Here is a 15,890-nt window from a genome sequence, read left to right on the forward strand (position 1 = left end):
CCCTTCAATGAGTATGCACTGTTCTCGTGCATGCCAAACCAGGACCAAGTCAAACTATCTATTCAATGGACTCTGGTTTGACCATTCCGCTCGATCAAGGCTTAGTTAGAGCAAGTCCAATATTGGTTTTTGCAAAATGCCTTCAACCATTGCCATTTTGTGGATACTGAATATATAGTGACATGCATTTTTGCTAAAAAAAATGGCATTGTTGTTGGTGCAACGGTGTAATTGTACAATATCCTTCCCCCCCCCCCCGGCAAATTTCCTTCGTTATCCATTTTCAACCCCCGGCAAATTTCCTTCGTTATCCATTTTCAACTAACTTTCATTCATCATTAATGGTGCAACAGTACGATGCTAATTGGAATGGGGGGAATTGAAGGACAGTGGGGGTTGGGGCAATTTATTCCCAACCCATGGACTACTTTTTATGGAATTCATCTGAATATGAAATGGAAGAAAATAATTTCTCAAACATGAAAAAGACAATTAAAAAGACAAATACACCCCCTCAAGTGAAACCCTAAATTCCCAACCCCAAATCACTTCCTCCTTATTGCCGCATCTCCAACCCCAAATCTAGTCAAGTGGACAAACCCATGTACACAGCCACATATCTCTCTCTCTCTCTCTCTCTCTCTCTCTCTCTCTCTCTCTCTCTCTCTCTCCACATTCTTCCTTCTTTCCTCCTCCCCCCACTCTCCGTCCACTTCCCACCCCTCCTCTCTATATGGTGTAGTCGTCGTCGTCGTTGTCAAAGGGGCGCGACGTGGCATGGATTTCATCTCTGTTTGTGTAAAGGACTCCATTTTTCATCTCTCTCTCTGCAAATCAAATCAAAGGCATGGTGGTAGTTGCTATGGAGATTGGGGGTGACGGTGACGGTACCGGAGAAGTGGGTTTGTGCATCATTTCTAGCAAGAAATTCTGCAACTCAAGATGGAGTTGGAGAAGAAAATACAGAGATGTTTTTTTTTTTTTCCATATACTTTTGCTCCTTGTATCAATATATGTTGCAATTTTTATTAAAATTTATTGCATCTTGTTGCTCCTTATTTTTTCGAAGTAGCATTTATCTAAGTTGCTCATTGTATCAATATATGTTGCTCTTTTTATTAAAATTTATTGCACCTTGTCGCTCCTTATATTTTTCGAAGTAACACTTATCTAAGTTGCTCATTGTATAAATATATGTTACTCTTTGTGTGATTTAAGTTGCTCCTTCTATCACCGTGTGTTGCTCTCTGTTTCAAAAATTAAAAGGGTATATTAGTCTACCAAAAATAGGAATTCCATGACTTGGGAATTAATATTTTCCTTTCCATGACTTATTAATTCCAAAAAAGGAGTCCATGGGTTGGGAATAAATTACCCCAACCCCCACTGTCTTACAATTCCTCAATTGGGAATCGGCTTTGGTTCGATGTGGCACAAACAGCAAAGCCATTTTCATGGGAAAATGGCAAGATAAATAGCCAAAACCAAAAAACGACATCACAAGTACACCATTGAGGCATCGATTTTTGCAGTTTTGTTTGTTTGTTTTGGCAATGCGCTAGCCATTTTGAGACAATTGGACTTGCCCTTACTTATTTGTCAATCTGGATATCCAAGAGGCACCGTTTTAAATTCCTATCAAATTAAGCACCCAAACCCTTTTATACCTTCTTGGGTAGCTCCACAAATGACTTGTTCAGTCTGTTTTTTCAGTTTACCCATTCTTAAATTTTGTGTAATAATTTTTCCTAGGATTTGAGTTTAAAAAAACCACCCTATGATCTTTGGAGTTGTTTGAATTGTAAAGGCTGAGCCATATATTATTTCATGGGCCTATCCAGACGTTGAAGTGTCGTTTGGTTTCCCCGGCTGGCCGAGACAACAGTCATGGGTCATAACTCCTAAGAAATTTCTGGGGTGGTAAACAAAATTCCAACAGTCAAGCATCAAATGCAAATAAAATAAACCACTTAGTCTAAATCCACCTGGTCTAAATTCACCATAGTGTAGAGAAACCTCTTGTGGGAATCACTTGCTCTTTCTTCAGTCTTCCCCTACATTTTCCTTATGAAATGGTGGAGGAAAAGAATTGAGAACACGCAAAGCTCCTTCCTTCTCCCTTGAATACAAAAATCTGTAATGCCATACTAGCATTTTTTTTATGAGAATAAATTCTTTACACCGCCGGTGTAAACATTTGTTTTCTCCAAATCAATTATATTGCGCCACGTCGCCATGTTTTATTAATCAGGACCACTGTTTTGACACGTGTCGCAATGTAATTGATTTAGAGGAAACAAATGTTTACACCGGTAGTGTAAAGAATTTATTCTATTTTTTTATAACTCACGTGTCCGGGACAACTTACGTACATTTTGACTAATAATCTTAGGGGGTCCAATTCCACCGCTCTGTCACTTGTGGGAGCACATATGTTTTAACACTTTATGGTTCAATACGTTTTGTCGCTAATGCATTGGCGATAAACGTGACAGATTGAATTCATCTCTCTATGATGCTTTGGAGACGTATTAGATAATGTCCAAAATAAACAACAACAATAGAACTCATCTAGTCCCCAATAATTGGAAGTATGGGCGAGAGAAAATTAGAGACATACCCAAGCTTTGACAATATAGCACAAAGTGGCTGCTCTTAAATTTATTAGTGAAATAGTGGCCCCATATACCTGTTTGTACTATATATTTACCATCTGTCGATGATCGACCGAAAGGTGGCAATTATGAGAATGCTTCCTATTTTATTATTTCGTATTAATAATATAACTAGTTTTTATTTCGTTTATTTGTTTGTATTTTAATAAAGTGTAGGACACTTGATATGCTCTTACACATTTGAAAATTAAAAAGACATTTGTCATTGTCCTACACACTTTGAAGTTGAAGAGAAGTTATTTGGACGCTTGGAAGCAAATTAAAAGAATGAAGAGTAGTGAAAAGTTAGGAAGTTATTTCTTACACATTTGTTGTTTCCTATAAATAACCTCTTTTGGCTTCATTGTAATCTCTTCAACAAATCAAAGTCTTAGCTTTGTTCTTAATTTTTGTCTTCCTAGGAGTAGGATTAACTTAATTTTGTTACTTTCAATGAGGATCCATCTTTCTTGATTGTAATTCTATCTTGAAAAAATAACAAAGTCCATTTGTTATTTTTCTTCCGCTCCACCCCACTTCACTAAACCATCAAATCCACTCCGCCCAATCGATGGGTCGATTCCATTCTTGAAGATTGGCGGATGACGGTATTCTTTTACGAGTCGATTCATCACTAATCTCGCATTTGACTTGACTGCCATTTCTCTCCGGTGAAGTCCTGAAACACGGCGTGGAACCATGGATCCCTCTTGTGCTTTTGTTTTCATTCTCCGTCGATTCGCTCCAGACAATGGAAAAATTGGTTAACAATACCTCCAAGAACTGAGGAGCAAATAAGATGTTTTGCTGCAGAACCATGCCCCCAAATCAAAGCCGAAAGGTATCAGAGAAGATAGGCCTAGAGACCCAAATAAATTTTTGTGCACATTACCATGCTTCCTTCATTCATAGTCCAGATCAACATTAAAGCACATCAGATCATGTAAAACATAGAGTATAAAAATGTGATCAACATACTACTACTATTGTTTAACATACTCCGTATGTCGCAGTGTGTTCAAGGTCTCAATTGAAATGGAAGAATCACACCATTCTATATTACTCCCTCCGTCCATTTTTAAATGTCCTATTTCGTAACTCCAACTTATTAAAAAAACATCATCATTATATCTTTCACATCAACTTTTTCCTCCACTTTCCCTACTTACCCATCATCATTACACTTTTTACTCACTAACTTTTCAAAATGGAATCAACTTTTAGGGACAAAATAGACAATATACCAACTTTTACCCACTAACTTTACCAAATGGACACTTATTAAGGGACAGCCCAAAATGAAATACTGGACTATAATAAAGGGACGGAGGGAGTAGGATTGATGAAGTCTAATTATGACCTGATCTGGTCCGAGCTAATAGTTAGACAGTCTTAGAGATACATGAATTGGTGCCTTCGAGGCAGCGGCTGTCCAACCTCATTGGAGGACTAAAATGAAATATGAGTGTGAGGCCTTTAAGAGTTGATGTATTGATGTTAAACATTTCAATCTAATACATCTTTCTGTTTTTTATTCAAAAATTATTTTTTGAGATGCAATGTTACTTCTCTAGAAATACTTAGAGTGTTGCTACAGGGACCGAATTGGGGGGACCGAATTCGGACCGACGGCCGCCGGCGGGCTGTCTCCGGCCACCGGACGGCCGAACATATACACACGAAAAGGGGTGCTCCGATCAAGCACCCTACACACCTCGGATGACGTTGATTCCCGCGTGGGGCCCCTCGGTTTTTTTTTTTAGAATTTTTGGACGGCTCGGATCGGCCGTCCGGTGGCCGGAGACGGCCCGCCGGCGGCGGCCCGCCGGCGGCCGTCGGTCCGAATTCGGTCCCCCAATTCGGTCCCTGTAGCATTTTTGAAATACTTAGTATCTAGCGTCTACGGTTATGGTATTTGCACAAATATAAGTTATATAAGATATAGAGGAGAGTTTAATTTTATAAATATAATATACAAAAGAGTTTAATTTTTAAAAATGATCAATCCTGACAAACAGATCTTATGTAGGAGGCATTTTATCTAAATGAAGCTTTTTCATCAATTGAAATAAATTTTGAAAAGTCAAGACTTATAGCAAACATACACACACGTCTATAAAAGTGAAGCCTCTCAAATATGGAGGCCTTTAGGCACAAGTCTTAGTGCTTGGGTGGCCTGTTTCAAGGACCCTCATATGATCAATATTTTGGATTTACGTTCTAAAAGATAGCAAGAAATTAGCATTAATTTTAGTGTAGATCAAATTAATTATTGAGCATTCCTGGAGTAAATGTGATGTATTGTCGCCTCTAAAAACACATCAGCGTAGAAGCTAGTCATGAGTTTTGCATAAAATTCATTTTGTTAGGGCTATGGGCCACCAAAAGGTACGTAGTACAGTAGTAATTAATGACTTAGAAGCATTGAACGACGATCACTGGGCCTGTTGCATCATATATATATATATATATGCTTCTCTCCAGCTCACACACAGGCGTGCGCACAAACAACAAGCCGGGGATCCATCTTCGTTGTCTAATGACGGTGGTTAGATTTGGAATTGATTAAAACGCATTCAAAGTTTGTAATCTAAAGAGTAAAAAAGCAATAATATATATATTAATATATAGTTTAGGTCTTTAGGACTCAGCGGATTCAAGGGGTTGGTTGGATCAATGACAATATGCAAATTAATAAATTACTGAAGACCCCAAGACTAATGAAACACCAATCCGATTTCTTCCATGGCCCGAGTTTTTTTTTTTTTTGAAGGAGAGAAGGATAAAAATCATTATCCGGCCGGCCGGATCAAAATCAGTATCAGAAGAATATTCCTTAACCGAAAGCTCTACCAACTTTAGAATCCAGCAACCATGCATGCAAAGCGAATCAACGTCGACGTTGCTTGGAAAAGAAGCTTTTGTTTTTGTTATTCATCTGCATGCGCATGGAAAAGAAGGCTAGCTACAAGTAGTATTTTAAGCTTTGAGCGTATTAATTTGTGTTGAAAAAGTAAACTGAAGTACTCAGCTCTCCGGAATTTAGTTGGAAATGGAAAGGAGGCCAGTTACATCTCTGATTTCAGAGAGAGAGAGAGAGAGAGAGAGAGAGAGAGAGCTAGCGTGTTTGAAGGGGTCAATAGAACTTCCAAAGGGGGTGGACTAGGAAAGAATTAAAACATTCCAGGAGATCGAACTACTAATAGGCGGTCAAAACGTCAAAGATCTTTGCTTATTTTAGTACCCATCAATTTCTCGCACAAGAATTGTCTATTTACTAAAACTTTCAAAATCAACCCTAAAAGATTTTGCATTTCTAGTAAACAAGAAAATTTCTCAATTCACACTACACACACCAATATATACCAACTCCCTATATATATAATATAATAGCCAACGCCCAACAACTACGCCGCCACAAAATCACCACCGCATCACAACCATACCCTTCACCACATAAAATCCTTGTGTTTGTAACCTTCAGAGTTGATAACATTTGTTTTTGGATCGAACCCATTTAGCGATTTTATTCCCACAGCACTCAAAGAGTAAAAGTCATGTATCGATCGCCAGTATTAATGAACCAACTACATCGCCAGATACACAGCCAGCAACGCCGACTGCCAATATTGGCCAACAGAGTTTCTCGATCGTGCGATGTTTTCATCAACCATAGAGGCATTGATACGAAGCGAACTGTGGCTTCGTTGCTCTACGACCACCTAGTTCGGCTCAACCTCTGTCCTTTTCTGGACAGCAAAAACATGAAGCCGGGCGACAAGTTGTTTGACAAAATTAATGCCGCAATCAAGGAGTGCAAGATTGGTGTCGCGGTTTTTTCGCCTAATTACTGTGCGTCCTACTTTTGCCTTCATGAATTGGCTATGATCATGGAGATGAAGAAGAAGGTTATACCGATTTTTTGCGATGTGAAGCCGTCCGAGCTTAAAGTTGTGGACGATGGTAGTGTTCCGAAAAATGACATTCAGAGGTTCAACTTGGCTCTTGAGGAGGCTAAGTACACTGTAGGTCTCACGTTCGACTCCCTCAAAGGGTGAGATTAAAAACTAATCATTTGAATTTTTTTTTTTATAGATGATTTGGCTCTTAATTGTCTTGATTATATGTTACTGCGATTTATTGCTAAGAATTTGAAGAAGCATATGAAAGTACTTTTATCACTTTTGAGAAACTCGGCTAGATTGTCGTGATTTTACGTTGCCAACTCGGTTATAATACTTTCTCGTGTCGTGATGCCTTTGTTTCTCCAATACTAATAATCATTGTAACCTGTCCCAAAGATTAAAATAATATTTTTTTTCTTTAGTTGATTCTCCAATCCTGTCATCATATTGATACTCCGTTTCATTGGAGTATTTAAATTAGGGTTTCATGACTTCCCACTGTGCAAATTAATTTTTGATACCATGCATGAAATTTTTGAAACCACCTGATCAAAGTATGTTTTATTTTGCGGCAGTTTTAATTTGCAATGACAGAGCCAGAAATGATCAAGAATAGAAAAACAAGGAAGTCATACAATAAGGAAAGAACATACGAATTTGCACGGAGAATTTTTTTTCCGTGAATATGGGCAAAGATCGATCAGCAGAAAAAATCTCACCAAAAACATGAATCAATGAAGCGAAATGCGTTTGGATTTCTTGTTTAATTTAACCATCATAATTAAAGCACCTAATTCTTTTTTGTACTTTATATTTTGCAGGAATTGGTCGGATGTGGTGACAAATGCAGCTGACATTGTCATGGATAGCTTGAGAGAGTTGGAGGAAAAGCAACTCCAGCGCCAAATTTATTCTGGGATTTATTTCCCAAAACATTAATTAACAGGCTCTAGAAATAATGAAGAGAGAATTAATCAGGAACTCATCCTTGCTAATAATTTAAAGAGTAATATAATTGTAATAATAATAATAATCACTTACGATTGTTTTATATCCAGATGATTTGCTATATCACTGGTAGATTAATATTGGAAATACAGAGGGTGGGACTGACATAAATTGCTAGCTAGCCATTTGTCTTTTTTTTTTTTGTTAATTGTTCCCCTTATAATAATTTTTTGTTGATTAATTTCTTCGTTCAGTTGTAATCTAAATTGCTTACCATTCAATAACAAGTCCAGTGTTTTGTTGTTGTAGTATTTTGTTTCATTGTTTTTGTTGTACTTTATTTTTGTATTAATATAACTGGGTTGATCTTGTTCGAAAAAAAAAATAACAAATCCTGTGTATGATTAGATTTAATGCCAGCTTAAATATTGTGATGGCGAAGGTTCTTTAAGCCAAACTTGTTGGTAGTTTGGTTACACATGCACTTCGCAGCTAATTAAAAACATTCATCACTCTAACAAAATACATCCAAGAGAACACATATGAAATATCTCAAGACACTTTTTACTCGTTTCAATACACTTTCACACACTTTTTTACGTTTCTTACACATTTCAATAGACCTTTTCAAGTTTAACAACAACCCAATGGGCTGTTTTTTTGCATTTTTCTTTTCAGTACTCCCTTCGTTCCATAATATTTGTTCGGTCTGCAAAACTGAGACGTAAAAATAATACAATTTTTGTAAGAAAAGTTGAAAAAAAATTCAACAATTTACTAGATCTTGACGAGTTTTTTTAACTTATGAAAAAAATTTGAATTTTTTCTTGAAAAAAATACATTATTTTATAGTCCTCGTTTTGCGGATCGGACAAATATTATGGGACAGAGGGAGTATAACACAAAACAACTTCTTTTTTCTATGGTGAAATAAGGAATTTCTTACACTTCGATATATCTTAACATTAGTGCTAATAACAAATTCACATGATTAACATATTACGGCCCGAGATTTCGAAACATGTTAGGTACAAGCTGGGACATCCAATATATATTGACCGGTACAGGCCAATATTGTGGCCGGTACAGATCACCAAGCTACGTGTATTGTTTTACTACAAGTACGATACGAGATTGGCAACAGTGGTTTCGATCTATAATATTTTCAAACCTAGCATTAGCAAAATATATGTAAAAGTAAACACACCAAATATTCATTAATTAGATAGATACATACAATTCACTTTTACGAGTAATCAAATAAAATAAAATAATTTCCGTTTGACAAAAAAAAATAAAAAAAAAATGGCTATTACCAAAAAAAATAAAAAAATAAAAAAGGGCTAACTTTGTTGACAATCAAAACCAGTGACAAAGATCTAAAAGGACGGAAATGATAGAACTTTGAAGGCAACAATGGACATAAGGAATTTTTTTTTAATCAGCAAAAGAAGATACATGCATTAAGAATCGGGATATTGGGTTCCCGTAGAGTCCCAAAGCATTACATCCTCATAGTGCCCTCAATTGTGAGCCCTCTAAAGTCTAAGTTTGTGACCTGAATCGTTTATTTTGTCAAAAATATTGAGTAGATCATTTATGCAAAAAGTCAGATTGATGGGATATGGGTAGTCGTATGATCTGATACCGTTTATTTTTACAAAAATAGATAAGGGTACATCGACAAGGAGAGGTACAAAACGTTTTGCAGGAACAGGCAACAAGCCCAAAAAAACTGCCACATTTTACCCTAAAGCATCCAACCAAAGGTCAAACCTTCAATTTCAGAATCCCCTCCAAAAATCTCTTGAAGTGGACATAAGCATACCTTCAGAAAGGAACAATAGAGATTCTTGAGAACTAATTACATTTCTGCTTGTTTGATTTTTAATCCTGAAAATTTGACCTTTCTGCTTCTGATCAATGAACTCCTCCTACTCATCACTTCCTCATCGTCGAGGCTGGTACTGTTGGTCAGGAAATCCGTATACCACTTTGCAGAAAGTTTAGGCATCCGTTGCAGCGTTTTCCGATCGATGTAGTAAAGTCCGAATCCAAGGTTGTAACCGTGTAGCCATTCGAAATCATCCATCAATGTCCATATGAAGTAGCCACGCACGTTGGCGCCATTCCTATAACCAAAATTACCCATTCCACAACATATTAATTTTCCCAGCTAAATGAAAAATGATACTCCGTATAACAATACCCCAAACAGCTGGTAAGGACTCTGGAATCATCAGTTCATCAAGATTTACGGTTTTGCAATTATTTCTAAGTGATTGTGTTGATACAAGATACTTTTATTCAGTTGCTAGTTTTGTAAGTACCCAACTCCACAAGCGAAAGTACGAAACTACCACCGGACCAGTCAGCATCTGGAAGAAAATTTTCAATACCTTTTTCAAAGAGAGAAATCCAATTCATGGGTAAATAGAATTGCAAATTTGAGTGAAATAATAAAAATAGAGTAGCTAATTAATCAAAGGTTAAAAAGCTCAAATACATGAATGTGAAGGCCCCGTTCTAGAACGTATATAAGTACTTATTTTTTGTCTAATAATAAAGCATGTTCCACAAAAGGAAAATAAGTACTTATTTTTTAAGAAGACAATTTCAAGCTCAAAAATCAAGTGCTTACGCAAATAATTTTTCAATCAATATATATCTTGTTTGATAGATTTCATTGATATCTTTAATATGGTGCAAAAAAAATTAAATTTTTTTTTTCATTTGCATTATTTTTGAGTTTGAAAATGTGATTTACGTACTTATTTGGGTTTTGTGGAACAACCCATCTTATTTTTCTGTGAGAAGTTCCAAAATAAGTACTTATAATATAAGAAGGTTTTTGGATAATAATTCTATGGCTTTGTAAAAATTAAAGAAAGTGATGAACAGAAATGATCACCTGATTGCTCTGGCCAATGAAGCAAGGTATGCCTTGTGAAATTCAACTCGCTTGACATCAACCAGTGAGTCTTGCTCTTGTATATCTTGTCTTAATTCAGCATACCCTGCAGGAATCAAATGAAAGTTTTGTTGAAAATGTATAAGTTTGTTCAAGAGTACTTTCTGGTGATTTCAAGTCAAAATTCAAAGGGAAGCTAGCCAAACACCTGTTAAGGTGATGGAGTCCAAATGCAGTGGCAGATCCTGAAACATAAAAATTTCTGGCGAGAAATTTTTGGGTGCCGGGTGGGGACCACGTGTTGCCCACTCGGCGCATCCGGGCAATCCATTTTGGTTTTGGATAGCGTGGATTTGGAGAGAGAAAAAGGAGAGAGAAAGAGGAGAGAGGGTTTCAATCTGGGCCGTCCAACACACTTTTGGACGGCTTAAATGGGATGCTCGGGCACCATGTGGGTACGGCCACGGTGGGTACCTAAAAATTTTGAACGGCTAGATCTGCATTGGTTTTGGCGTTAATTTTTAACAAGGGCAGTTTCGATAGTTTTAGGATATTAGGATATCTTCCATAACTAGAATTAGTTGGAGGGAACCAACCTAAAACTAGTTGGCTATACATGGAACAGACTCTCTAGAATATATCAAACGTGCTTCGATCGCTTTGGTACGTAATTGACATGATAAGCCTAACAATTCCTCTACTAATTCGCTATATGTGAAACAACTAGCCTCTCTCGTATAGATTATATTAAACAAGCTTCGATGGCTTTGGTAAACGTACGATATGATAAGCCTAACAATTCCCCTTAATTACTGCAGCTGGTAGGGCGTGAAGGTATGTCTATGGACTGAGGAGGTGATAAAATTGACTCGGGTGGGGATGTGACCGAATGAGGCAAGGACTACGTAAAACTTAACTCGGATACCATGTGATCAATCGAGACTTCGTGGGTTCAACATAAAATTAATTGACAATACATGGAGTATGTTATCCAAACTTGAATTTGTGTGAGTGAGCGTTGTGGAATATATATGTAACTCTAACATAAAAGATTAACTCACCATTTTCAAGCACAAATATAGGCTTGTTAGGGTATCTTTCCTTGAGATAGTCGATAATTTCTTCCATGCCCCTTGGGACTACGTAAAATCCTGCCATCGCAGTCTGTCAAAGAATATACGTATAGAATTTAATTAGTCAATTGTAAATTTTCAGATAGAGCATTAAATGAAAGTTTAATGCCTAGCCTGTCCACCCAATTATGTTGCATTGAAATCCTGTGTTCGTTCCTGACTAGGCGAGAACTTGTATTCCGAATTTTTCCATACCGGTTCTCCGATGGGAATGCCATTCCGTTCACCGATAACTGAGGAAAATCCAATCACATGACCATTCCCTTGAAAATCGCAAACGGAACGGATGCAGTCCTTGGCATATAGAGTGGAGTAATGGTTAATGCCAATGAAGTCGATGCTGCCTTTTACGAAATTTCTTTCCTCCGTAGAGAAGCTGGGTAATTCGTTCCCATGATAGCGCCGCATTTCTGGAGGGTAATCTCCAAATAGTAGGGGATCAAAAATCCTGAATAACAGTGCAGCAGTGGTATATGTTACTACTCTACTAATTTAGCAGAATTGAGGAACAAACTCGTGATTTGATTCTCTCTAAGTTGAACTATCCCTAACTTCATGGCAAAATGGCTGAGGTTGTTTGTTTTGAGGAATTAGATGCAAGTTGCATAGGTAATGAGTTCTATTATTAGTGAGAAGAAGTTGTTGGATAAAAACCAACTTGTTTCATTTGAGTAGTTGTGTGACGTGTGTATTGTTGGAGTGTGACGCGTCTGGTTATGAAAATATGCGAAACTATCGGGTGCCCCTCAAACCTCTCCAAACAAACCTCTTTCTTATTGAATCCCTCAACCGTAACCAATTCCTCCTTATAGCACATCCACCTATCCACCCTTCTTCTTCATCCTCCGGCCAAAACATTATCGGCCGTCATACGATCCGAACTTTATAATTTCTTATCACGTACTCTCTTTTTTGGTTTTGTACTGAGAAAGGACACAAAGAAAAAAACAAAAATGTCAGGTCGCCCATCTAAGCAACCATCAATCATCACTACCAGTACTTCAATAGTTAAAAAAAGAATGGAGGAAGTAGATTAGCTAGAATAAATTGCTTGCCCGGACAAAAATAAGAATGGACTGTCGACCAAATGCTGTATTTTTTAAGCCTATTGGCTTTTTTTTTTTTTTTGGCCTATGGCATTTTCGGTAAGCTACAAGTTGTGGACACCTTGTTGTTGCTATTTGTTGTCAAATTGTTTCCGCTTAACTATATGTAGAAGATCATATAGTGGAAAATGGAGGGAAAGAAAATGTGTTATAGAGAAAAAGTTTAGTGGAAACAAGGCCTAAGTTTCTAAGGTCCTTTTGGTTTTTATTGTCATTTTTCGTATATCAATCTTTATAAATATACCAATTACATAGTTACATTTTCTATTGAGAAGTTGATAGGTCAAATCTTCTTATTAAAAATAAGACTTCATTACTTATAAGTTAACCCCGTCTAGGCTTTTATTTTGGTAGTTCTGTAATGAGCTTGATTTAGTTGTTACGATCTTTATATATATCAATTTTGGTGACAATTCTGTATATGAAATTAAACCTTAGCACTTAGGATCCAGCTCCCTCTCCAGTCCATAGATGTTTTAGACTGGAGAAGACAATTTTGATCGTGACCGTTCCTCGGTAGATTCAATGGTTCGGATTGTCTCATAAACGCTTGCCGGTTACATCCAAACCATTGATTGCAGCAAATGAACGGTCATGATTAGGACTGTTTCCTCCTCTCCTGTCCAAAACATGGACTGCAGAGGATCCGGATGCTAGCACTTACCAGGCTATATCAAAAGCCAAGGCCCTACTTGCAGCTTCCCTATCAAGATCATCATCTGTAAATGGTTCATACATGAATGCACTTCCCGTTATTCCAATGGATCCTCTCTGTTTTGGCTGCACCAACATCAATTAATCATGAGGGAATCTCAAACCATTGTTATCTTAAATCATGATCTAACTGCTAGAAATTCGGGTGGAACATGGGTACAAAAGAACTCCAGCGGCAAGCTGCTATCTCTGATGAGTGTTTAATCACCTGAAAATGCTCGCGATAGAGCTTGGCAGCCTTGGCATGTGCCAATAACATGTTGTGCATAGAAATAAGTGGCTCTTTGATGGAATTGCCGACGGAACAGTTGCCATAAGGCTCTGAACAATGACATGGTGGAAACGTCCCTTCCTTGTAAGCGCTTGCTAAAAATAAGTTTGGTTCGTTGATTGTGATCCAGTACTTCACTCGATCCCCAAAACTTTCAAAACAAGTTTCAGCAAAATGGAGAAAATCTTCCCTGCAAAATCACAAGAATATCAACGGTAATCACTTACTGGAAGAATCTGCGAGTAAGAGGTATAAAAAAATAAATAAATAACTAGGACCACCCTGTATCAATCGGTAAAAAAGAAAAGAATTTGGCATACTGCATTAGAGGACTGAGCCAAGAGCCATATCGTTCCTCGAGTTCTTGTGGGAAGTCGCTGTGGTTTATTGTCACAAATGGCTCAATTCCTGCATTTGAGTTTATTCTGTATGAGACAGATACCTCCTTGTCGAGACAAATGACCGTATGCATTCACTGATGTGAGTTCTAAGGTTCTGAATAGATAAAAAAGTTTGCGAAAAGAGTACCTCTGAGCAAAAGATTGTCCATGATATCGTTATAGAACAGGACACCTCTCGGGTTTACTTCACCAAATCTTCCTCCTAATACATCTCAAACAAGATCGATAGTCAAGTGTTATGAACAAAGAAGATCGTGACTAGCTAACAACAACGGGGATTGTATTAGCAACATACTAGGTAGAACTCTGGCCCATGAGATTGAAAATCTGTACGCATTGACCCCCAAAGAATTCATCGTCTCAATGTCTTCCTGAGAAAATCAGAACATGATGATACGAATTTTGGCTCAAAATAGAAGTGATTTAAAAGTACAGAACGGGGAAAATCATATGTATAGGTAATACCAAGTAGTAATTGTAATGATTGTTGGCAACATCTCCATTTGCTCCATCAATTTCAGCCCCTAGAGGATTTTTAATAAACGTTAGACCCGTTCGTTTATTTGTTTCTGAGTTTTAACTTATGAAGTGAAACTGCTGCGATACTGGTATTAGCATTTGAAATTAATCGTCATTACCTGGAGTATGAGTAAAAACATCCCAGTTGCTGAGACTCTTACCATCTTGAAGATACGCTCCTTCAATCTGAGACCGAGATTTGAAAAAACTGTAAGGCGAACACAAAAAGAAAGACAGAAAATCCTGAGAAAATGAAGGAAGGAGAAAAGACGTACTTGATACGAAGATGTGGATGTTCCAAAGAAGAAACCATCGGGGAAGTTCGATCTTTTAACGTCTTCTACCACCGCTTCTTCGTTGAAGCTCTCGACGAGCAAAGGAACAGAAGAAAAGACAATGAGAAGAAAACAGAGATGGGAATGCATTCTGTTGAGTTCCATTTTGGTTTCCAATCTTTTCTTTTCCTTGATCGTTTGTAAGATTCGGCGCTTTAGTTGAGAAGTGCCATGGATGCACATGTGATGTTCAACAAGCCACCAAAATGTAATACCTTTATAGATATCACAGGGAAAATTTTCACAATACCCCCACAAACTTTGACCTTAATGTCTAATAGACATCCAAATTTTGTTAAAACTTCAATCGGTTTTCTATATTTCTAAATCGTGCCCGAACCAAGCTACTAAAAAAAAACCAGAACCAATTAAACCGCCAGTTCGGTCTAGATTTACAGATTGACGGTTTTTTTCTAACCCCTAAATCGAGCAAACATGGTCTTAGAGGTGGAAGATGGGGTAGTGAATATGGCCTCGAGACCGTGCCCTTAATTTCAAGGTACAGCTGATCCTCACAGCAGGCCCTCCAAATCCGCTATCACTATATAGTATTAGAGGACGACTATTTGTGAGAAGACTTCTGAAAGCGCCCCATGGCATTATCATTATCACTTTTTCAGATCTCCAAGTCGTGGGTTCTGGTTGGTTCAATCCCTTCCAAGGGCAAGGAACTCACCCCAACCCCATTTCACGAGCCTTCAACGTATCCACTTAATTAGCTAGTATAGATTTAATTTAAAAGGTGATGAATCTAGATAGAGAATGCATCACCAAATCTGCGACACATGATATTTTTTTTCAAGAAAAATATGTGAGCGCCAATTAAGCCAATTATAAAGGAATTTGAGGAAAATGGTTGACCCAGGAGATAAAGTCATGCTCTAGCTTATGTGGGTACTTTTTGCATTTTAAAATGTGCATCACCTCCCCTTAATTTTGCTAGATTAGAAACTTTTTATATGAAAATAATTTAATAGTGAAAATAATGGAAAT

The 15,890-nt window shown here is 37.4% G+C and overlaps 2 protein-coding genes and 1 non-coding gene across 3 annotated transcripts; 1 reads left to right on the plus strand and 2 right to left on the minus strand.

Annotated features, from left to right (window-relative positions):
* Positions 1 to 3,454: 3,454 nt before the first annotated feature.
* LOC131331623 (small nucleolar RNA snoR100) lies at positions 3,455 to 3,562 on the minus strand. Its single transcript, XR_009201433.1, has one exon. It is a non-coding gene; the product is annotated as a small nucleolar RNA snoR100 (small nucleolar RNA).
* A 2,670-nt stretch (positions 3,563 to 6,232) lies between these two features.
* LOC131328722 (probable 2' cyclic ADP-D-ribose synthase BdTIR) lies at positions 6,233 to 7,498 on the plus strand. The gene is made up of 2 exons (XM_058361628.1): positions 6,233 to 6,708; positions 7,381 to 7,498. The coding sequence occupies exons 1-2, from the start codon at positions 6,233 to 6,235 to the stop codon at positions 7,496 to 7,498; spliced, it is 594 nt and encodes a 197-aa protein (XP_058217611.1).
* A 1,752-nt stretch (positions 7,499 to 9,250) lies between these two features.
* Positions 9,251 to 15,142, minus strand: LOC131329245 (beta-glucosidase 18-like). Its single transcript, XM_058362341.1, has 12 exons — positions 14,838 to 15,142; positions 14,682 to 14,748; positions 14,509 to 14,567; positions 14,339 to 14,414; positions 14,171 to 14,245; positions 13,963 to 14,050; positions 13,580 to 13,832; positions 13,322 to 13,437; positions 11,747 to 11,999; positions 11,480 to 11,582; positions 10,419 to 10,524; positions 9,251 to 9,639 (listed from the first exon to the last, which is right to left on the minus strand). The coding sequence occupies exons 1-12, from the start codon at positions 15,078 to 15,080 to the stop codon at positions 9,372 to 9,374; spliced, it is 1,707 nt and encodes a 568-aa protein (XP_058218324.1). The 5' UTR covers positions 15,081 to 15,142; the 3' UTR covers positions 9,251 to 9,371.
* Between the last annotated feature and the right edge of the window lie 748 nt (positions 15,143 to 15,890).

The sequence above is a fragment of the Rhododendron vialii genome, chromosome 6a (assembly GCF_030253575.1).
Source record: "Rhododendron vialii isolate Sample 1 chromosome 6a, ASM3025357v1".
In the NCBI taxonomy this organism is placed as follows: domain Eukaryota; kingdom Viridiplantae; phylum Streptophyta; class Magnoliopsida; order Ericales; family Ericaceae; genus Rhododendron; species Rhododendron vialii.